The sequence below is a fragment of the Labrus bergylta genome, chromosome 1 (assembly GCF_963930695.1).
Source record: "Labrus bergylta chromosome 1, fLabBer1.1, whole genome shotgun sequence".
Classification (NCBI taxonomy): Eukaryota; Metazoa; Chordata; class Actinopteri; order Labriformes; family Labridae; genus Labrus; species Labrus bergylta.
In genome coordinates, this window is record NC_089195.1 from 4166883 (window position 1) to 4189534 (window position 22652).

Below are 22652 nucleotides of genomic sequence, written 5' to 3' on the forward strand. Positions count from 1 at the left end.
TTATTTCTTTGAACTGGAGGTAAAACACAATCAGCCATTTGTAGATTTCACTTTGGGCTCTGTAAATTTGATAACGTACAATCTGCTGATCGGAGACTTACCGATTCAGTGAGTCAATGCAAAAATAGTCAGCAGATAATTATCATTTGTTGCAGACTTAGTAGCTCAAAATAAACCGAAACATATATACTTTTTTTTTATCTTGATGCTTGGGAACATTGTCTGAGAAAATGTCCATGTCAATATAGTGTTTGAAATGAATTACAATCAGTACTGCATCATGGATTATATTTTTTTATATGTTCACAGTGCAGGACATTTCATTTCAAACTTTTACACAAGAGAAAAGAACGTTTAAATACAAAGTACTCATCAGATACAACCAAGGCAATTCAAACGTCTTTACATGGACATAAAATATGTTTAAAAAAATGAATTTGAAAGGCACTGAAATCAGATTTTAAGACAATGAAGAAACAAAAGATATGGAATTGCTGCTTCCCCCTTTCTGCAGTTGTTTCAAGGAACACTGAATTGACCTGTTCCTGATACACTGAGGGGTCTGAATCATTCTGTAATGAAAGTCAATCAGACCGCAAGTTGCACCCATGAACATTAAATATAATAATCTTACCCACAGTAAGCAATACTGGATTTATTTGAAAGATTATAATTCGCCTTAATGACAGAGGGGCCTTAGAGACAGGCAGCGAGGGAGTTTGGGTTGGAATCCGATCCAGGTCAGAAGGACTTAGAGCGGAACTAGCTCCTACAAGGTGCCTGACAGTGCAGGGGGTTACAGGATGAGTCTGATGGAGAACATGCTTGCACAAAACCTGCTGTGTGTCTAATGAACTTATTAAGCCAATGTTATGGCTAGACACGTGTACTGAATCCTGCAGTAGCTTATTAGTAGACACACACTTTCACTTTCCAAGTACTGAGCAATGCAACATCTCAACATGAGGGAATCCATAAAATCATGTAAAAAGTAGCAAAAGAAAGCTCAACTTTACTTTTTTAAATGTGTGATAAACCTCAGCGCTTATACATTCTGAATATGTTCTTATAACATAAGTAGGTAGAGCCAAACACATGAACTTTCAGTGGAGTGAACAATGCTTTATACTGCAGCTACATTTGATTCTGGAATAAAGAGAATCTTTTTCTTTTTGTTTTGCCGTCCGTCTCTGTCCTCAGTCTGCAGAGACACTGAAAGAGAAGAACAAGACAGGACACATAGAAGCTTTAGTAAACTATAACATTTCACTGCATCACATGGGTCAGGGTGAAGAAAAGATGACAATGAAATCAAATCTAAACATCAGTACTCACTCTATTGTCGTCAAAGTGTATTTCTGGTTCTTTGTCAGATCGCTGAGAACTCTGATTGATGAGTCTTGCAGATTGTTGCCCATCAAATGCAGCTCAGCCAGATGTTGAGGGTTTGACTTCAGGGCGGTGATCAGGCACTCGACGCTTTTGGAGCTCAGACCACAGCTCCTCAATCTGGAGAGAAAACACAAAAACATTTGATTTGACACCAAGTGAAAAAGTCCTCTGATTTCATTCTCAACATCACGACTGTCACCTCCATAACTGTGTCCCAGTATTTATCTGCACACTCATTCATGTAATGCTTTTGATATGATCTGCCTGCAAATTAAGATTAGGATGTTAGCCAGGGTTAAATGAAATAAACCTGTTAATAAGTGACAATAAAACTTGACTTTTAACTCCAGATGTGGACATTTTGTTTTTGTATTTTATATCTACAGGAGAATTATGAAGTGGAATGTTGAGAATGAATTCAAAAGATTTCTGGCATTTGAGTTCAGTTTTTTGCATGGCTCGTTAACTTAACAAAAATGTCAAATACATTTCTGCTGTTTGAAAAAAATGACTATATCCCGTAAATAGTATTACAACTTCATTCTTGAAATGTTGACCTTGTGGTCTTGGTCTAGTTTTTGGTGTGGAACTTCATCGTAGGTTTTAATCATGACAACAATTAAAAAATGCTAAAGAAGTATACCCGACCCGTCTTTTCAAATGTGTTGTTTTGTTATTACCGTGTGTAGTAGGATAAAGGTCAATTCAAATATCTATATCACCCCTTCCCAAACTTAGGACTGCTGCGGGCCGCTTTGAAATACAAAATTACTCCTGGGCCCTTTATTAAACATTTTTTATGACTAAAGCTATCACTTTCAAGTAAAATAAATTATTGGACATGACAAAATGATATTATGGCAAGATAGACACAAAAGTGTACTAAACATTATGTCCATGAATAGTCATGACACGCCTTACTAATCACTCAAAGGGTTGACTCATGGTAAATCATCATTATTGTGATATTTATTTTATTTTTAAAATTGGTGGAGGGCTTTTCGCGGTCCACCTGCAGCACCCACACAGCCCACCAGGGGGCCGCGGCCCACACTTTGGGAAGCACTGATCTATATAAATAATATGCATTCCACATTTTCCACACAGCAGTCTACCACAGACACACACACAGACTTACGATAATTTCTCCACTTTGCAGTGGGGGGCTCTCATTCCCATGCAGAGTTTCTTCACTCCCTTATCCTGAAGGTCATTGGAAGACAAGTCGAGGTCAATGACGACATTCTCCTTTGACGATAACCCGACTGAGAGCTCCGCACAGCAGTCGTCAGTCAGGCTGCACTGACTCAGGCTGAAAATAAAACATGAACACGTGTTAGAGCAGAGCTGCTCTTCTGCAGATCGTAACATCTGTGTCAGAAGAAGTTAAGAAATGTACTTGAGAACTTTCAGATGGCTGTAGGGATTCTTCATTCCACCACAGATTTCTTTGACCCCCTGGTCTCTGAGGCAGTTCATGCTGAGGTCGAGCTCTTTCAGCTCAACCGCCTGCCAGTCGGATTTCTGTGACCCACCACTGAACAGCTGCGAGATCGAACACAGGACCTTGGCCAGAAAACCTGCACCGATGTGAGTGATGCCACATCTTGAAACACTGACGGCAAAAAAGGGACCAATTGTCATTTATCAGCAGTTTAGAGATATTCAGTCGACATCTAATGAAGTAAAATAACAAAATCCTTTTTTAACTGACAATAAAGGATTCTTACCAGTCAGATTTTACTCTTTTGTCTTCAACTGACTTCATAAGAGTTTTAAACTTCTTTCAGATTTGTTTTATATTTTTAGTTCTTTGAAACTTAAGCTTAAGGAATCAGAATTCAGGAACTGTTTGAGTGATGAATATCTTAATTCAAGCATTTTTTTTATCCTTTTATCTATTCACATCATTTTAAGCAAATAATGATACAATAAATTCAAATTCATCCAATCAAACTTGTGCTAAGCTTCAACACAAAATGTATTTTCTGTGAATTACAGGATATGTATGTTTATCTCATTATGCTTGCCGAAGAATCAGATGGTAATGTTTTAGTAAATTTCTCGACTAATTGAGAAAATCATTTTGAAATCTTCTTATGTCAAGACCAGTGTGGTTGTTTTCAGTGTAGCTGTATGGGTTTAAGACAATGGTGCCAGTTGTTTCTACAATCTGTAAGTTGAGACAACATTTCACACAACGATTCTTGTATCAGAAAACTTGTTTCTAGTCTGGATTCACAAGTTTTAAGATTTATCTGTGTGTTTCTTTACACTTGATATTTTTTCAAAGTTTAAAAATGTATTTTAGGGGGACATTTTTTTATTGTTCTCTTGGCTGCTATTTTGTTTATTTCAAGTACCAGTAAGTATTTTATGACTCTTTTCTAGTGGTGTAAAGATTCACCGATATACATCGGAATCCGATTTAAATGTTACAGATGCGAGTACATCGATATACGGAACCCTGGGTCGATCTAAATGTACCATCAACCGGTTAATAAATCGATTATTAAATTAAAAATCGGTTGACAGAAGCTGAGCCGCTGCATTTCTACAGTGTCTCTCAGGTGATGTGAAATCTCTCTCACATTGACCTTTCACACAAGATTGCGAGAATAACCCTTGACCTTTCTCGCGAGATTAAAAGAGTAAAGTTAGCGCGCAAGATGTAACATAAACAAATCAACATGTCCACCGACGCTAACAACATTTTCAATGCGCCATCAAACTTGAAATCCAGAGTGTGAAAGTCGTTTGGATTTTACAAGAAGGATGGGAAACTAGATAAAACTCTGGCTATTTGTAAGTTGTGCCGAGTTGCTATCAAGTATAGCGGCAGTACAACAAATCTGAACACTCGCCTGGTGAGACGACACGGAGGACAATATGCGGGGGGAGACAAACCCGTGGGAGCTAAAACAGCTAGCATAGCTAGCACATGCAATGAAAAGCAAGAAATTGGCTTGGACATTCAACACTTTTTCCAGCCAAAACTCTGCCACAATCCAGCGAGGTCCAAGGTAATCACGGCTTCTATAGCCCGCTTTATCGCTAAGGACTTAAGACCATACAGTGTCGTGGAGAGTGATGGGTTTCGTGACATGATACACATGTTAGAGCCAAGGTACAAGATACCTAGCAGACAGCATTTCACTGACAAATGTGTGCCGGAGCTGTACAACAAAGTAAAGCAGGAGGTTAAAAAAGTACTGTGTGATGCTGAACGAGTGGCAATAACAACCGATGCGTGGACATCTTTGGCAACTAATTCTTATGTGACGATCACTGTGCACCATATCTCTCCGGACTGGGAGTTGAGGAGTCACGTCTTACAAACAAGAGTGTTTAATCAGTCACACACTGGGAAAAACTTGGGCGCTTTATTGAAAGATGCTTGTGCCGACTGGAACATTGCTGACAAAGAACCAGCCCTGGTAACTGACAATGCCAGAAATATGATTGTAGCTGGAGTAGAAGCAGAGATGGCCCCCCACCTAGGGTGCTTTGCTCACACCCTAAATCTAGCCTCACAGAAAGCCTTTCAAGTGGACACTGCTGCAAGGTTGCTGGGAAGAGTGAGGAAGGTAGTTGGATTTTTGCATCGCAACATAAGGGGAGCTGAAATCCTTTGAGAAAAACAGCATCAACTGGCTTTGCCTTCCCATAAGCTCATTCAAGATGTGTCCACTCGATGGAACAGCTCCTATGACATGTTGGAACGCTTTTTGGAGCAGCAACCTGCGGTTTTAGCCACACTCATGTCAAGGGAGCTCAGAAAAGGGGAGGAGGTAAACACTCTTAATGAGAATGATATCTGCAACGCCGAGGACATAGTCAAAGTGATAGCACCTGTCAAAGTTTTGACTACTATCATGTGTGATGATGAGCAGCCCACAATCTCAATGATTGTCCCACTCAAAGCGAAACTTCAAAAACAATTTGAGACATCTGAGGAAGACACTGTGCTTATTGCTGAGATGAAGAGGGTATTTAACAATGACTTAAAGAACCGGTACACTCAGTTCAATGACCAATGGCTATAAGACCTGTGATGCAATAAACACAAAGACATAGTTCTGAAATTATACATTTTTCTTCCTTTTTTCCATCAGTTAGAAAATGCAAGGAGCCATATGAAGGTGAGCATGTAGCTTTTATAAAATTGGCTTGTTTTAATTCATATGGAGTGGAATGGAATGTTTGTGTAAAGCAAATATTAAGATCTGTATCATCCTGCATCGCATTGTATCGAAACATCGAATCGTACCGAATCGCATTTAATCTTAAATTGTATCTTCCTAGAATCGTATCATAGCCCATGTATCTAGATTCATATCGAATCGTCTTATAAGGGAGAGATGCACACCCCTACTCTTTTCTTGTGTATGAGAGCTGTCTTTTTGCACGAGCATTTGACTGAGAATACATAAAAAAACAAACAAATCTTCATGCTGTAGAATCTGCTGAAGTAAGCATTGACATTTAGGTCCTCTTTCCTCTCGTTGCCATCTAATTAATCAGTAACAGAAAGACACATTTAAGACCTTACTTGAGTTTTTCCAGACCACACCATGCGTACATGCCTTCGCAGATAAGCGCAAATCCTTCATCCTGCAAGTTGTTGTTGCTGAGGTTGAGTTCTACCAGAGAGCTGGCTTCATTCTTCAGAGCTTCCCCGATCTTTGCACAGCTTAATACAGTGAGGCCGCAGTAGTACAAGCTGCCACACAGATAACAGAGACTGAGTTCAATGATGTCTACTTTACTTCAAAGTCACACTGAACACACACATATTCAAGTCATACTCACTCTAGCTGCGTCAGCTGTGTTATATCGACTTTCTTCAAAAGCTCATTGGCCCCCCTGTCTCCGATTGCATTGATGCTCAGATCCAACCAGTTCAGGTGGTCCGGGTTCTTCTGCAGCGCTGAGGCTAAATACACGCAGCCTGTGTGCTCGATGTTGCACTGTGATAGTCTACAAACAAACAAACAAACAGCTTTAAATGTAGAACACATCTGTGTGCAGATTTTTTTGGCAACAAATATGAAAATAACTACAAATTGAGCAACATTATTTAGAGGCTTCGGTCTTGCAGAAATGATCGCGTTCATCACAATAACTTAAAAAAAATAATAATTCACATCTCCTCCCAAATGTAAACTTGAAACAAAAAAACGTGCCTCCATGAAGCATACAGCAGGATTTATGATGTATCATACCAGAAGAGGTTTTGCTTAATATATCTTAATGAAAATGTCTTTTAATACGTCGGTGTCATTGTGGTGACATTCAGAATGTCATTCAAAATAAATCAATAATTCCAAACTATGTTTTATTCTTTCTAATGTATCCTTTCTGTGTGGACCTTCCACATGTAATTCAAATACGAGTGTGTAGGAGAAGAACGAGTCAGGCTAGATGGCCTGATGAGGGTCTAGTAGCAAACATTGCCATTAGTGTATTTTGGCAGCTTTTTTCCTTTCAAATCAGTTCATCACTTAAGGAGCGATGCGTTTTTTCACAAAACAAATCCTAAGTGTAGCATAAGTAACCATCTCCCTGGACCTCTTAAAATTCTAACTTCATTAAGAAGGCCACATTTCTTTTAGATTATTCGTCTGACCCCCTTTTTTTGTTTTCACACCAAAATTCCTCTCCTGCCAAACGATTTGGTGGGACTAATGGAACGAGAATAAACAGGACCTTTTGCTTTATGTAAATTAAATCCTTGTTGTTCGACGTCTTGGCGTCAGATAAGGGTCTGTGGACATCACCGAACCTTTGGAGGTCACACTGTGACCCTTCACACTCCTTTCCCAGAACGTTGCATTCCTTATCTGATAGGTCATAAATCCCTTAACCGTTTCTTTAGAGTGCAGATCAATCTTTTTTTTCTAACTGGAATATCTTTGTTAATGAACATTTCAACTTTCCACGAGTCGTTTAGATGAAACTCTTTCATTGAGCCGATCAAGTTACATACAACTTTGACCATTCTGTCATTAACCCTTTTAACATTTATTTTATAATTTGTCATGTAGTCATTACTATAGAGTGGTAGTATCAAACAGTTAACATATCATTAAGGTGTTTAGATGGCTTTGATTCTACACTTTGTTTCCTCAGTTTGTTTCTTGTTTAGAAAAAATCAAAGATTCACGGCTAGGTTAGTCTAGTTATCTCCATATTATGAATCCAGGTTTGTGACTCACTGCTGATTATGGTTTGATTTCAGTGATGATTGCATTAATCCTGATCATAGGTCACCTTCCATCACTACTCATTGAAGTTATTCGTTGAAGTCCCTGAAACTATGTTAATTTTTTTCCATTAATTGAAACCTTAAAAAAACGTTTATAGTTTATAGTATAACGATATGGAAGTTTTTCGCGCTGCAAAAGTAAAGTCTTGATATTCATTAAATGAAATTGATCAGCCAAGGAGAATGGAGACACGACCCCCCAGAGCGGACACAAAGCCGTGGCTCAGTCGTCTCTCAACTTGAAGGTCAGGGGTTTGATCCCCAGCTCCTGCAGCCGCATGTCAGACATGTACTTGGGTAAGACAATGTTTATGAATGGGATTAGTTGATATGCAGATAGACCCTTTACAAAGCAACCTCTGCCATCAGTGTGTGATGGCAGAGGTGTAAAAAAAGCTTTGAGTAGTCAGACGACTAGAGTGCTATACAAGCCCAAATCCATTTGCCTCACTCTACTTTGCTCCTCAAACTTAATGGAGAACATTGAACCTTCTAGTTCAGTTAAGTTGTGTTTATCGTTTAGTCGCCTTCATGTATTATTTCCTTTACTTTTGCACGCGCTAAATTTTTCTTTATTTCATCACCTCAATGTAGAGCCAAATTCAAAGGCTTAATATGTGATTTTTCACACTTAACAGTAATATAAATCAAGTATCTCCTCTGAAAATAACTCTGAGAGTCATGACTGTCTACAATGGGTGTAACACCCGAGTCCCACTGTCTGTGATGTTTTCAGAGTTTTCAGAGTCCTATCTTCAGTTTGTTTACATCGCCTGGACGGCTGGCTGACTCCTCCCCTCGTGTATAAAAGTTGTTTAATTGAGGGACTAGAGAAAAGAAGAATAACATACTGTACTCACTGATTAACTGTGTTTCTAGATCACGCTCATTTCAGGTAAATTTACATGCAGTGTGAAGATACCAGCATAATAAAGATTGCTAGCATTAGCATGCTAACACAACAATGCAGCGCAAGTTGTTTTGGTTTCATGCTGGTGCTCAAGGGCGACATCTACTGGATCAAAAAAATCACATATAAAGCCTTTAACGACATCATTTTATATAGTTACACTATCCTTCCATTCCCCTTTAGTTTTGCCATTTAGTTAGTTATTGACAGTTATAAACTAATTTCAGTCCTCATTCACTGTTACTGTGGTAACCAAATTTGTTGATCCATATTCATTCTTTTATTAAATATTCACGTGAACATTAAATGCTTTGTCTGTGTACTTTTGAGAGAAAAAACATCTTAAGAGTTGACTAACTTTGGTATGAGAGACGGATTCATTTGAATAGTTATTTGTTCCGTTGTCTCCTGTAAGCAGGAGTGGTGCCTTTTTATTATACTAGGTTTATTAATATAAGACATTGATCTCACACCTAATCATTTACTATACTTAAGACATCATTACATTACGAGATGAAGCACCCAAAGTGTCGCCCCTTAGACTCAAGTCATTGGACCTTTGATGAACGCCTACCCCCACCCTCTCCTCCTCACATTTCCTGTCTCTATTTGGCTATCAATACTGGCAAAAAATAATGTTATAGAAAAATAGGATGGGCCATTAGAGTCAAGTATGGGAAATTCAAGATCTGGCAAATAAAACTTTTTTTTTACATCAATGTCCTATTAAGAAAAAGGGAGTGGTCGTAGGTAAAAGTATTTCCAGACACCTACCTTAGAGTTTCTAAGTGACATCCAGGAGCTCTTAGACCATTTGCAAGATGTTGCACTCCTTCATTTCCTATTCCGTTCATGCTGAGATCCAACTCTTGGAGTTTCGGGGACTCTTTCAGAGCTTTCGTCAGGTGTTTACATGCTTGAGGGCTCAATCCGCAGCCATGCAGCCTGAGCTGTTTGAGCTTGCAGTTTGGATCACTCAGCCCTTCCACCAGAGTCTCGACTCCACTGTCCGTGATGCTGTTGTATCCCAGGTCCAGCTCCCTCAGGTATGACTCTCCTGTGCTCAGGACTGCCGCTAAGCCTGGACAACTCCTATCTGTCACGTTAGAGAAGCGCAGCCTGCAAGGAGCCAGACAACACCTATGACACCAATTACCTATGACAAATTATAATGGTAGGACTTTCTTTTGTGATCACTAAGAACAATAACAATGAAGTGCCTAACCAATCCTTTCCTAAACATACGAGTGACAACTGCTTCAGTATTACACAAATGTTTTTTGACAGCAGAAAAAACAACAACTTTGTTGTACTACGGATAAAGAAGCAGATTTCTCAAAATACTAGAATTGATTTAAAAAGGTGGATGTAGCTGTCTGTTCTAATGACTAGCAAAGGGCGACTCCACTGCCTCAGTAATAGATTCATAAACATTTTTGTTGACAACCTGTCAACCAGGAAAAAGTCATAGCAGTGCGTGACTACCCTGTCACTGAGGTTGCTTAAAGCTCCAAAAAAATGGTGGCCGCCAAAATGTGAACCTCCAGGCTTTAAAAGCTAAGGGTTGGCCTAAGGGTTCATTTCATGGTGAACACATCCCCTTCTTAAAGACAGTCTATGGCCAAAGTCTGGCAACACAGCTCTGCGACTATTTCCACATCACAATGGAGATTTTATTTTACATTTTTTAATTTGGGCTGATCCCATGCCAGAAACTATTTTGCATTCCTTTTGCCTGAACAGAAAAGCAAAACAACAGAACAGTCAAAATTGTCTTAACAGCCACAGATGTTGGCATGTAAGATAGTTTGAATACAATGAGGAAGAACTTACATGGCTTTTTTGGATTTCAAAATATATGGCAGCTGCTTAAGGACCACATCATCACATCTCAGAGCTACTTGAAGTTCAAAACTTTCCCTCAGCCCTTCAAAATTTGTGGCCCTTTGGATCATGACTGTCCAATGCATTGGAGTGAAACCCTGGATTGGAGAGAAGTCAAACTTCAGAAAGAACTTGACTTCATTTAGTAAGGCCTGGCTGTCATACTCCCTCAGACAGTGGAACAGACCCACGGCTTTGGGAGACAAAACGTCCTGCAGGATCTTGCCTTTGGTGTAGTCGAACAGTGGATCGCTAGGCTCCCATGTGCCTCGTTCCTTTATGAGCCCAAAGATGAAACGAAGTAAGACATCAAACTCTCCCACAGGGCTCAGCATCATCCTGTCCACCAGGCACCGCAAAGGATCAGACCCATTATGAGTCGCCTTGATGGTTTCCAATCTGGCCGATGCAGCCAAGAACTCTTGAATGCTCGCTTGTCCAAAGCGAAACACTTTGGCATTGTGCAGTCCCTTTTCTTCTCTCAACACAAGTGGACAGTCTTTTGAGAAAGCCGATGCTTCCTTAACACTGAAGTCCCATTCTACGAGATCCCATTCATACATAACATTTTTCGCCCCCAGTCGATTCATTGCAAGCCTCTCCAGCTTGGCAAGAAGGCCAGGGTTTGAATCCTTAACCAGCTTCGAGTAAATCTGGGTTAGATTCAAACGGTTGATTTTATACCCATCAGCTGTTTTGACGTGATTCTTCAAGACATTTGCCATGATGGTACAAATTGCAGGTATCTCAGAAAGGAAGTCCAGACTCCGTGATATCTTCACATGGTCCATGGCTCTGTTAGCCATAAACTCATCAGAGATTATAGATTTGAAGTGCTGCTCCTTCTGTTTATCACTGAACCCTTTAATCCGAGTCTCTTTAAGTAAAAAACGTTCAGGGATCTGCGTTGCTGCTGCATATCGGGTTGTTATCCATACATGAGCGTTGGGAAGTAAATTCCCACTTATCAGACTGGTCAGTAGAATCTCCACTTTGGACTTCTCGGAAACATCACTCACAGTTGGACCGTCAAAGTTAAGTGGGGTGTGAAACTCATCAAGTCCGTCCAAGACAAACCACACGTTGTTTTTATTTAGGCTAGAAACATCAAGCCCCTTCAGTTCAGGGTAAAATGCCAGGAGAACTTCAATAAGGCTCACATTTAGTCTGAGCAGATTTAGCTCCCAGAATGTGAGAGGAAAAAGGAACTGGATGTCCTGGTACTTTCCCCCCTCGGCCCACTCCAAAGCACCGGTCTGCACTGTCGTAGTTTTTCCAGCTCCAGAAACTCCTAATGTGATGACAGTCTTTTTGCTGCTTTTGTGTTTCTGTTTGCAGTCACATTTTAACATTTCAGAAAGCATAATGGTTTGGGAATACAACCACGTGTGTAGGTCAGATTTGTCGACATATGTAAATTCATGCTGGTGCAAAGTAGACCAGGGGTAGCTATGCTTGATCTCCAGATAACCAAGTTTTAATGGAAGTAGTGACTTTTCCGAGTATGCTTCCTTTAGCTTCTGATATTTGTTCTTCAGTGTGGTTTTGAGACAGATTTGGAGATCCATTTCACGGGCAGTGATTTCTGAAAAACAAATAAAGGTTGAGATTGTAAAAAACTTAAATTACGATGTAGTGTTCAGCTGTGGAAGAAGACACAGACGATTCTGATGGTCAAACTTTATCAGATGGTGATTTTAAAGGGTGCCAGTGTTGTGGTTTTTGACAGACTTAGACCCAAGAAATAATTAGTCTAAGAGGCAGAAGTTGTGGATCTGATAGACTTTGATTCAAGACCGTAAATGACATGGCCTTAGGTTAACTGATCATTAGATGAAAATCTACAATGAACAATGATCAGTTAGCCTAGGCCATGTTGGTTTTGCGTTTAAAACTTCCAATTCCCATCTCTCATAACTTATACATGTTGTATGCAATGCACAAAATGTGGCAGGTGTTCGCTCAGTGTTGCTTAGCACAGGCAGATAACATCATTACATTTACAGGTAAAGTATCAATAGCCATTATGATCAACACATCGATGTGACTTACAGGGAGGGGGGGGTGTCTGTTTGTTTTAGGTCAGGGCATTCTGCTGGCAGACACCAACAAAGTGAAACTATTCCCTAAAGTCAACCAGACCTCTCCAAGTCAGCATGATTTTTCAAAAGTATATTCATATCATGCATACTGTATATTCCCCCCAATTGGAACTTGAGTTCAAATAATTACAGCTAAACATCATGTGCATCACCGGACACCTTTTTACCTTTTTTCCTACCCTAGTGCTATGTTTGCAATCTGTTCCTTAATGACCCTGATGAAGGCCACAAGCCGAAACATGTCGGTCTAAATTTTTAATAAAGTTGATCTTCACACTACAAGTGTTGCTGGAGAATTTTGACCTCTTCAAGCCTTTCACTCATCATGCACCTTGCTAGTTGGTGAAGTTGTGCCAACAAAATCTCACTCTGCTTCATCACCAGAAACAAAATAAATTGATTCACCTACATAGAACCCTGACCTGCTATTCCAGCATCCGACAGTGATGGAGCAAGACGCTGTATTCAAAAGAACACTAACTCTAACGTATGACTAGGGCTGGGTGATATGGACCAAAACTCATATCTTGATATTGATTAGCTGAATGGCGATACTCGATATATATCAATATGTATTTTATTAACAGTGAAAACACATGGAAAATAAACTACCTGTTTGTGAATTTAAATAGTAATAAAATAAAATAAGAATGTTCTTTAAATACAATAAAAGAGAGAGAGGGGAGGAGCAGGGTTAAGAGGAACAGACAGTCAGTCATCATCAGTGAGATGAGAAAAAGGTGACCGTTATTTTAATGCAACATAAACTATATCCATATTAACGATGTTGTCTTACCCTATACCTTGTTTGAAAATATATCAATCTTAAAAACTCGATATAATGCCCAGCCCTAACCACAACACGTTAATATCATCCCGAGGGAACCCTAGAATCACAACGTGTGACCCGCAAGGAAGGAGTAAAAACCAAGCAAGACCTACTGTACATAAAATGAAAAACTTCTGCTGTATTGTTCAGGAGAACCTCTCAGTGGTTCCACCACTAATCACGAACATTGGGAAAACATCCTTTAACTTTTTGCTGCACACACTGGGTACCCATTACAAAAACTCAATGCCATTGTTACCATGGGTCATTTTAAAAACCTGATTACAAATAACTGTGCTCATAACTGTTCTAAAAAGTAGTTTTGCCTTCTCTGCTTACTTGTTTTCCTGTAACTATAATCTACATATTTCTTCTTTGTTTTTGTCACCCGTTTTATTTATTTATTTTACTCTTGACATCATAGTCTATGAAGATTAAAAGAGGTTGAATATATTCTTTGTCAGTGTATGTTGTTCTGCTTATCTCGTCTTGCCCAGATCTCTTAAATCTCAGACCATGTGTATCAATGTGTGACTTCTGTTTTGTTTTTTTGTTTGTTTCTTTTGTTTTGTTTTGAAAGAAATTCTTGGAACAAATTTTGTTCTGATATGTTTTGTTTTGTTGTAACCAAACTAGTAGTGTCTTAAATAATGAGATTTGTAACAAGGGTAGGTGTAATAAGATAAAGCTTCAGCCTACACCTTTTCAGTCAAAAAAATGTTTTTGTTTTTTCTTCTGACCGAAATAAATGATTATTACTACTACTATTAAAAATGATTACTACTATTATCAATGATTACCTGTCTACACAAAGATCAAATACAATGAAAAGAAATTGAAACATTTGCCTTTGGCCATAATAAACCATAAAGGGGTGTTAGGATAACTTTGGCTTGGGTACATTATTGACTGGCAGTACAGTAATAATCTTTTATAAATTAACTTTTTCACATTAGCGCAGCTGTGATTTGAAAAAAAACACATCGTGACTTACCGGAACTCCCGCTTTCAGTCCTTCTTGAACAAAGCGGCGAGTAGAGCGATAATTAACAAAATATCAAATACAAATGTTAGAAAAGACGAGTTTAACACATTCATAAGCTCATAGTTCCAACACCAGATTATTATTAACTGCGCGACCCTTGCAGAGGGAGCATGAAAACTATCTAGGAAGGAGAATGGGCGTGTGTAAATTTCTTTCCACTTCCGTGTACATCTTTGTGTGCTGCCCCCTACTGGTCAGATATGCCCCTGTTGGTGCAAGATCAGAAAAAAAACACCGAGGCTACCTGCATTATGTTATGTTTACTCTTCACTAATGAGTGTAACAGTTTGGTGGATATACTGAGGTAGGAGTTAAAGTTAATTAAGGGCACAGAGTGGTCCACATTGAGAAATAAACATCTGGTGTATAATATGTCATTGAAGACACATTCAGTATATAATTAATCATGAAAGAGACTGCAGAAAGTTGCTTAGATGCTAAATAACTCATTAACAGTACCATGATACTGTTGTAGATTAAAGTTACATTTCACTGTTGAGCACCAACACGTATTTGTTCACACATCAGGAATGTTGGACACATTAAGGCTAATGATGTGGTTGTGTAAATCACTTTTATAATTAAAAGTGACTTGTGTGCACATCTATGCAGCTATTATTATCATTTGAATATATGGCTATAATCAATCATCTATTTTTATTATTAATTGATTGCTTCAGTTTTTTTTAACAAGCAAACCCCCCAAAAAATTATTATTCAGTCATCTGTAATAATTATCCATTAAAAGTATGTGCTTCCTTTCTTTTATCATTTGTGACTATAAAGTGATTTAATCATTTTGAGGTTTGAGACCACGGGTTGAAAAATTGATGACAACTTTGGAGGTCTGGGAAATTGTAGAATGTAGAAACTTAATAGATACATAATGGCACGATTAGTTATATATTCCTAATATGTATTGTGTGACTGTCAGTAATATTGTACCACAAAGACATCAGACACCGGGCCGAAGTATGGACACGTCCTCTCACATAAATTAAGCAAAACATCCTCATGAAATAACGTGAGCAGATAGTCTCAGTTTGAGAGAATTTATATATTTCCACCGTCATCTTTGAGTGTCCGTAACAAACAGTAGAAACAGTGTATTTTGAAATTGACTTCTGAAAAATAACTGGCATAAATCCAACACCACTACAAAGTCCAGTACAGACATGTTAAATCTGAATACAAATCTTTGTGACTTTAGAGATGAGAAAAGGAACATTTGAATATAAAAATATTTCGACAGACATAAAAGCTACAGTTGACCAGCAACTGCAGAAATTAAAAACAAGAGTCATAACAAAAACACGATTTAAACTTTAAAAATAGTTAATTTTACTTATTAAATCAGAGCTTTGGCATGAAGCTGACTAAACTCTCTGTAATATTCCTATTAAAGGCACCTGGAATAACAGCAGTTAAGGCAAATGTTAGATACATTAAAGGCGGTCTACAGCTGTATGACAGATCCAAATTAAATATGATACATTTATAATTATCTGAGACACTCTTCACCTCCATATTACACTTCACAACTTAAATACTTAAAATCCTGCAAACCAGCCACAGACCATTGATTTCTCCTCACATGCACAGATGGACTAAAAGCGTGGCGAGCACTTTTTTTTTTTTATCTGTTCAATAGCAGGAAATGCAATATTGTGTTTTGACTGGTAGCAGTTCTCATGAAATTCATCTGCAAATCATTTCTTTTTGGTAAAAATGTAAATTTGTCAACCCAATTTCTCACAACTGGAAATCATTGTTGAATATCTGCATTAAAAAAAATTAACTTTTAACTCGGTCTTCTACGCAAATTCAGTAACAGAAATGATTTTTGATGTTAAGTTAAGACGTTAATAAAAATGTCCTTTCAGATGTCTGTAATTTAACGGTAACCAGTGAACGATTATAGTTTTCTTCATTGGCACCGATAAACATCTGCACACATCTGAATGAAAACAGCATTCTGTGCTGCATATAAACAGTATTTTTTTTTTTAAATGTCAAACATAGTATAATTGCTTTTGTTAATATTTCTGTCACAATCCTCTATACACATGTTGAAATTGAATTGATATTATGCAATTGTTATTGCTACTATAGAAGGGATTGCTGATAACTCTATCAACAGTAAGCTTTGTGTAAATACGTTGTGATAGGTCAAAATTAAATGTTTGGATTTGAACTCTATGAATGTGCCAAACTCATTCAACTTTTAGCTGATCAAACATTATGTTTTCAATAGTGATAACTTCATCGCTACCAGTCAGCTCTGTCATATAAATGTTAAAAAGGCTGCCAAATTACGATTTTAAAACCCTTAACCAAACCTGCAGAGAAAATGTTACCTTTCTTGGCCTTTTAGACTCCAATATGAAGTCTTCAACAACACTTTACAAAGTCCATTCTACCTCCTGGTGGTTTGCTCATAAAAATAAATCAACTTATTCCTCTTCATGACATCATCGTTGACCTCAAGACATTTGATATCTGCAACAATATGCCAACATACTGCTTGGGTTCTCCACAGACATCCTCCAATTCATCTATCAAACAAACATCTACAAGAACCAGAAAACAACAAATCAAAAAGAATCAATAGTGATCAAGTGCAGCGAGCGGTTACATTCTTCTCCACTATTGAACTTGAAGGCAATTTGCATTGTGTATAACGGCAGGGAAACAGAGGTTCAGGTTGGGCACCTTCCTGTAGAGAAAGTGGTAGATCTGTGTCCGAGGCCGGCTGTGGAGCTCGGCTTTGATTCGCTGAGGGTGTGTGTCGGGGGCGAGCTGTTGCCGCGTGTCCTCAGTGACCAGAAACAGTGCGTATTTCTCTGGGTCGGGGATCTTGAACTTGTAAGCGCAGAGTGAGCAGACCTCCTCTGTGGTTGTGTACGGGTCGACGACCAAGGTTTTGGCTGTGCAGCCTGTGTCCACTTCCTGCAGGGCTACACGGAGATAGTTCTATAGAGGGAGAGAAAAAAAAAGTTTACATATAGTGCAGACAGAAATCTACCACAAGAACTGACTGAAGCATTAGATATGAAGGCACTGGCAGGCAGGGTTATTGTCATAGAGGAAAAAATCTCATGCAGGTGTCATTAGTGCTACCAGTAGGGGGTGCTCTCTACCAAATTTATGAAACCACAGATCCAGCTCCACATGCTGTGACGTTAGAGGTATTCCTTTTCCCTGACGCGGGGCCACAACACATCACCTTTCATGCACCTTTTCCAATGCTGAGTTTTGGATGTGTTTTGAATCGGTACTACTTAGACTCACTGCCTGGGCGTTCAAGATGGGCTCAGGTCAGGCGTGATACCTGAAAGTCGTCCACTGTTGGCACTGCGCGCTGTGCCGTGCGACGTCTGTGCCACTGGTGCAGAGTGTTTCTGGCCTCGGAGGTCAGAACCCGGGCCGCCTGCTCCTCCTGGAAGTTCTTGATGAGCGACATGGCCCCATAAGCGCTGGTCAGGTAATAACCGCCTGGATGGTTGACACAAATAGAATAGAATAGAAAAGATGTTTATTGCCATTTGCACAGGTATAGGACAGTACAGGTACATTGGAATTTTTTTATGTTTCTCCCTGAGTCAGCTTCAATATAAATATGTTTTCTTGTCTCTTGCACGATGCAGGATTGATGGAGAAAAAGAAACACAACAGATGTGAGGCGCACATCAGGGCTGAGATCATATACCAGAAGTGAACCTATCAAGAATCAACAAACACTTCCTCATTTGTAATTAAAAAAATAGTTAAAGCACTATAATACACACCAACTACAACAGTGCACTTGAGCTGTTCTACAATAAACTTACAGGCCAGACAGGTTGACGCTGATAGGAAAGTATTTCATGCTGGAAGGGTCAGGCCTCCTTGTTCCCCCGACTGGAATTTCCTCCTAATGTCGTAAAGACTTTCCTTCCTAAACCAATGCTTCTAAAGTACTAACCATGACACTTCCGGATAAACTCAACTCGGCTGTGAAGGTCCAGCCTTAACGCCTTTGTATGCTGAAAGAACGGGTGTGATATTTTTTTTTTTAACCTTTTTGAATTTTGGTGTTCCCCCACCAAAGATCACATTCACAACACTTCGTTTGAACTTGTGAGCACTCCAGACTTTTGCTTCAATTCAGAAAGTATCAGAAAAAAGGTTTTTCTTTAAAGCAAGGAACTTCTGTTAACATCCCACCTCCATGCCACCACACCACAGTGGCTAAAACAATAATTTACCTCAGGATTCAAAATTAACTAAAGCTAATCAAAAATAATTCTACCCATTAGTTAGTTCGACCTCTATGAATGAGGAACATTAGAGCCAAGTATTACCAATACCTGAATTCCACTTTTACACTTTTTCCAGTAGACATTGAATGTGTTTAACATGAGTATTACTAATGTCCTGAGATTATATTGCTGTCTTTCACAAATCAAAAAAAGCTTAATGCATGTATGTAGCTACAGTGACCTTGCAGTACTTTTTTTTTACTGTATCATTTCTATGATTAAAGTAAGTAATTCTTAAAAGAAGAAATAACATTCTTACTCTAATAGAATTAAATCTACAAAGAAACTCCTTTCAACATTTGGGTATAGCTACTTTAGTCTGGTGTTATGCATCAGTTAGTGTTGCTAGTCGTCGCTATTTTAGCCACCTCTAGATAGAAAGATGTGAATCTGAAAAGTGTGTATTTTCTCAACTACTTATAATCCAAATTTTAGAGATTACAGATCACGCAAACTAGGCGTTACACCAGTAGGCATATGCAAAAATCCCAGTGTGGGTGGGCACAGAGAAAATCAGGTGGGCCCATAATCCATCCAAGGCCAATCATAAAAAAAAAACAGTAACTTAAAATCGGCTTTTAGTAATTCTTGGGCATATTTAAAATATTTAAATGTTTTTTTTCTGATAGAATGGCTGAAGGTTCCTGTGCTTTGGCACGTTTGAGAATCAAGTGCTGCTAGGGAGGAAAGGGTTGAATTAGCGACCATTTGTTGGGTCAAAACTGGCGTCATAGCTGGTCTGGTTTGAGGATGATGGCGCTGGCTGAACTTGAGCAAAATTCTCTTTCTTTTGCCCCCTCGAGACATCTATTTCTGAGAAATTCAAGCTTTATTTTGCCATCATTTTGATAAGTATTTGAACCTAGCCTACATTAGGAGGAAGGCATTTGAACAGGAACATTCCTCAGCCCACCCATAACTCCGCCCTCTGGTAACACCATTTCCTACCTTCTCCTTGCAGCAGAGAAGGGTCCAGCAGCTCCATCATGTATTGGATCTCTGTGTCCAGCTGAGGCATTTCACACTGAGCTACGACATAAGTCAGCATAGGCAGGAAGTCATCGGCACCGTACATCCTCCCTGGAAGGAAGCAAGCAGAAAGCAGAGACGCATGTAGGTGTGGTGGTCACAACGGGTCAGACAGAAGACATTGTTGTAAAAAGAATCTGAAACTAAAAACTGTTGTTTCAGGAAACATGTGTAAAGTAAAAAAGGAGACTAACACTAAAAACATATTTAGTTTCAGAAATGTTGCATGCAGTGTCAGAAACTCTTTTCTACCTGAGTTATCCTGCATGATGGTGTAGATGAGTTTACACACGCGCAGCAGCAGTGAAACCTTTTTCTCCGGGGAGTACATCTTCCTCATGTTGAGGAACTTGTGGCGGATTTTCTCGATAGCCATAGAGTCAGGGGGCACAGCGCCGTCCACCCCTAACTCCTGGGGCTTCTTGGACTTAGCCAGGGCCAGGTTCTCTCTCAGCTGCTGCAGAGTCCCACTGCTGACCTGTAGAGAACAACACAGAAAAACACAATACTCAGTCAGTAGATTCAGAGCAGATTGTTCATACAGGGTGTTTGTTTAGTAACGGTCTCGGTTGATTTGGTTTTTATTTCATTTTTGGATTGTTGCTGAGCAAGGATTTGCTTATTTTAATGAGATTTTAAACTTTAACTCTGCACTGTAACTTTTAACTCTTTTTATATTTTTACTTCATTTATTTCAATTAATTTCATTTGAATTATTTTTATTTGAACATATTTTCAGATTTAATAATTTCAGTGATTTTTAAATGTTCTATTTTAATGTTTCTTTTCTTTCCTCTGTCATGATGCTTTTGATGTCTTGTGTGAAGCACTTTGAATCGCCTTGTTGTTGAAATGTGCGACATAAATAAACTTACCTTGCCTAAGGAGTCTGTTAGCATTTTAACACTTACATTTAGAGATAGTAGAAGTCAATACTTTCACAAAAAAAGGAACCAGGAAAACAACACTTTAAGATAGTGTTACATATCGACTTCTTTAGAGAAGTATGAAATACAAAAATAGTTACACAGTCAAACCTTGTAGCTTTACAACATTTCAGGATATTTGTTTTCAGTGGTGAACAATTCATTGATGATGGATGGGGGAAGGAATATAATGAACGTTTAGGCCTGATGACATAAGCCCTTGAGTATTGTGTACAGATGTTCTAAAGTGACTCAGGAATCTCATGCCTTCAACAAAAGACTTTAACACAATACGATATGGTACGGTACAATACGAGATGAGACACTTTATGTTCATTATTGCATAAAAGATAAGGCAAAGTTTGAAACATTTCAACCAAATCTAAATCTCCAAACAGTTTTGCATTCCCTTAAATTGTGTTTTGTGGATATGTTTAGTAAAAAAAAAATAATAATAAATAAAGAAAAATCCACACAGATACAGAGATGAGTGACGGGACAATATCAGCCAATCATATTGGCCAAACCAATATCAATATCAGTCTGGCACTAAAGAACTGGCTTATCTCTTACCTGGAAGTCATGTAGCGCCACCTCGATCACACTCCTCAGAGGCTTTAGGACACACTTGTGCATGGCCTTTTCTAGCACCTGATCTGTAGAGGATAAAAGTCACATACAAACACACAAGTCTTTAGTACCAGACAGATAAAAACAAACCCTCAAGCAAACTAATTAGTCATGTTTTGAAACTTAAAAATGCATCATTGCCTGTTGTGCATGACTCCCTAACCCTAACCCTAAAAATAAAAAAAAGCACAAAATGCCTCGAAAACAAGCTGCTTCTTAGTTCAGCAGACCACACTGCTGTTGCACTGAGTTCAATTACAAAATGCATATGAGACATCAGAAGGCTTCTTTGACTGTACAGAGTGGGGGGGGCTGCAGTTCAAAGGAGGTCGTTGATGTTGGCTCACAGCATCACCTTTTAGCAAGGAGCTGATGTTACTACTAAATCTGTCAAGGTATTTTATAACAACAAGCCCTGGATCACTAAAAGATCCCCAAAAGCTTTATTTAATGAAAAGAAAAGAGCATTTTACACAGGAAACCAAATTCACTCATAACAATCTCTACAAGTAAAATAAAAGGTCAAGAGAGTATACGAGGTATATGAGGACAAAGTCAAGAAGGTCTTTCAGGGAGGGAAAGCCAGAGACCCTGGTGAGGTGTTAAAGGGATAGTTTTGGTAATTAGAAGCTGGGTTGTATAAGGTAGGCCTAGTTATCGATGATTAGTGTAGACCATCAGATAACAGTCAGCTCAGCCCCTGTTTGGAGAAGCAGGTAAGAGCTATGCTGGGTACTGCTGCAGAAGGGGTCACAAGAAACATGGACTAAAACAACATTTTAGTTGAAAGTGTACACTTCATTTCTGCATTTATGTCGAGTCACCTGAGGAGCACGGGGTGAGACACTGTCAGGAGCCAGGACTCAGGGGGTCTCTTGAGGTTAGGGTTTAGCAGCTCTGTGTTGAACACTGCTAAGTCATATAAGTCTCAAGTAATAAAGAGTGGGGAGCCTGAGGTGTTTGTTAAGGTTGGATAAGACCATCAGATCCTCATCGGTACACAAGGAGGAGCACAGATTATTGTTGGACTCAATGTAGTGTGACCATGCAGGTACACTCACACACACACTTTCTTACAGATAGCTTCCTGGTTACTTCTGGAAATGCTTATTTTCCTTTGTTTACTGAGTTTTGTTTGTTACTGGACTTGATATAGACTACTGTAAAGGTACACAACCCGGAGCACAAGATGGGAAAAGTCCAGATCATTTTTCAGAAGGCAAAGATGAAAATGCAGTTTTCAGGGTTTACACTCAAACAATGCTCTTTCCCTTCTCATTTATCGTTCCATTTATGTTATTATCCAGTCATGGCCACAAGTTGGCTCTTCAATATT

At 38.9% G+C, this 22652-nt stretch overlaps 2 protein-coding genes across 4 annotated transcripts in view; both read right to left on the reverse strand.

Annotated features, from left to right (window-relative positions):
* Positions 1 to 278: 278 nt before the first annotated feature.
* On the reverse strand, positions 279 to 14570 carry LOC109987846 (NACHT, LRR and PYD domains-containing protein 14). Its single transcript, XM_020639097.3, has 9 exons — positions 14380 to 14570; positions 10404 to 12039; positions 9345 to 9689; positions 6205 to 6372; positions 5945 to 6115; positions 2792 to 3007; positions 2531 to 2704; positions 1336 to 1509; positions 279 to 1212 (listed from the first exon to the last, which is right to left on the reverse strand). Exons 2-9 carry the CDS (start codon positions 12020 to 12022, stop codon positions 1197 to 1199), a joined length of 2883 nt encoding a protein of 960 aa, XP_020494753.1. The 5' UTR covers positions 12023 to 12039; positions 14380 to 14570; the 3' UTR covers positions 279 to 1196.
* An 898-nt stretch (positions 14571 to 15468) lies between these two features.
* Positions 15469 to 22652, reverse strand: part of LOC109987845 (ras and Rab interactor 2) — a 34350-nt gene continuing 27166 nt past the window's right edge. For 2 of the 3 annotated variants that reach the window (XM_020639094.3, XM_020639092.3), the window contains 5 exons: positions 21260 to 21342; positions 20013 to 20238; positions 19680 to 19811; positions 17762 to 17925; positions 15469 to 17403 (listed from right to left, as the gene is read on the reverse strand). In XM_020639094.3, the coding sequence (XP_020494750.1) occupies positions 17077 to 17403; positions 17762 to 17925; positions 19680 to 19811; positions 20013 to 20238; positions 21260 to 21342 (932 nt within the window). In that variant the 3' untranslated portion in view covers positions 15469 to 17076. Of the gene's footprint in view, positions 17404 to 17721; positions 17926 to 19679; positions 19812 to 20012; positions 20239 to 21259; positions 21343 to 22652 lie in introns of all 3 variants that reach the window. The other variant, XM_020639096.3, reaches the window with a different exon arrangement.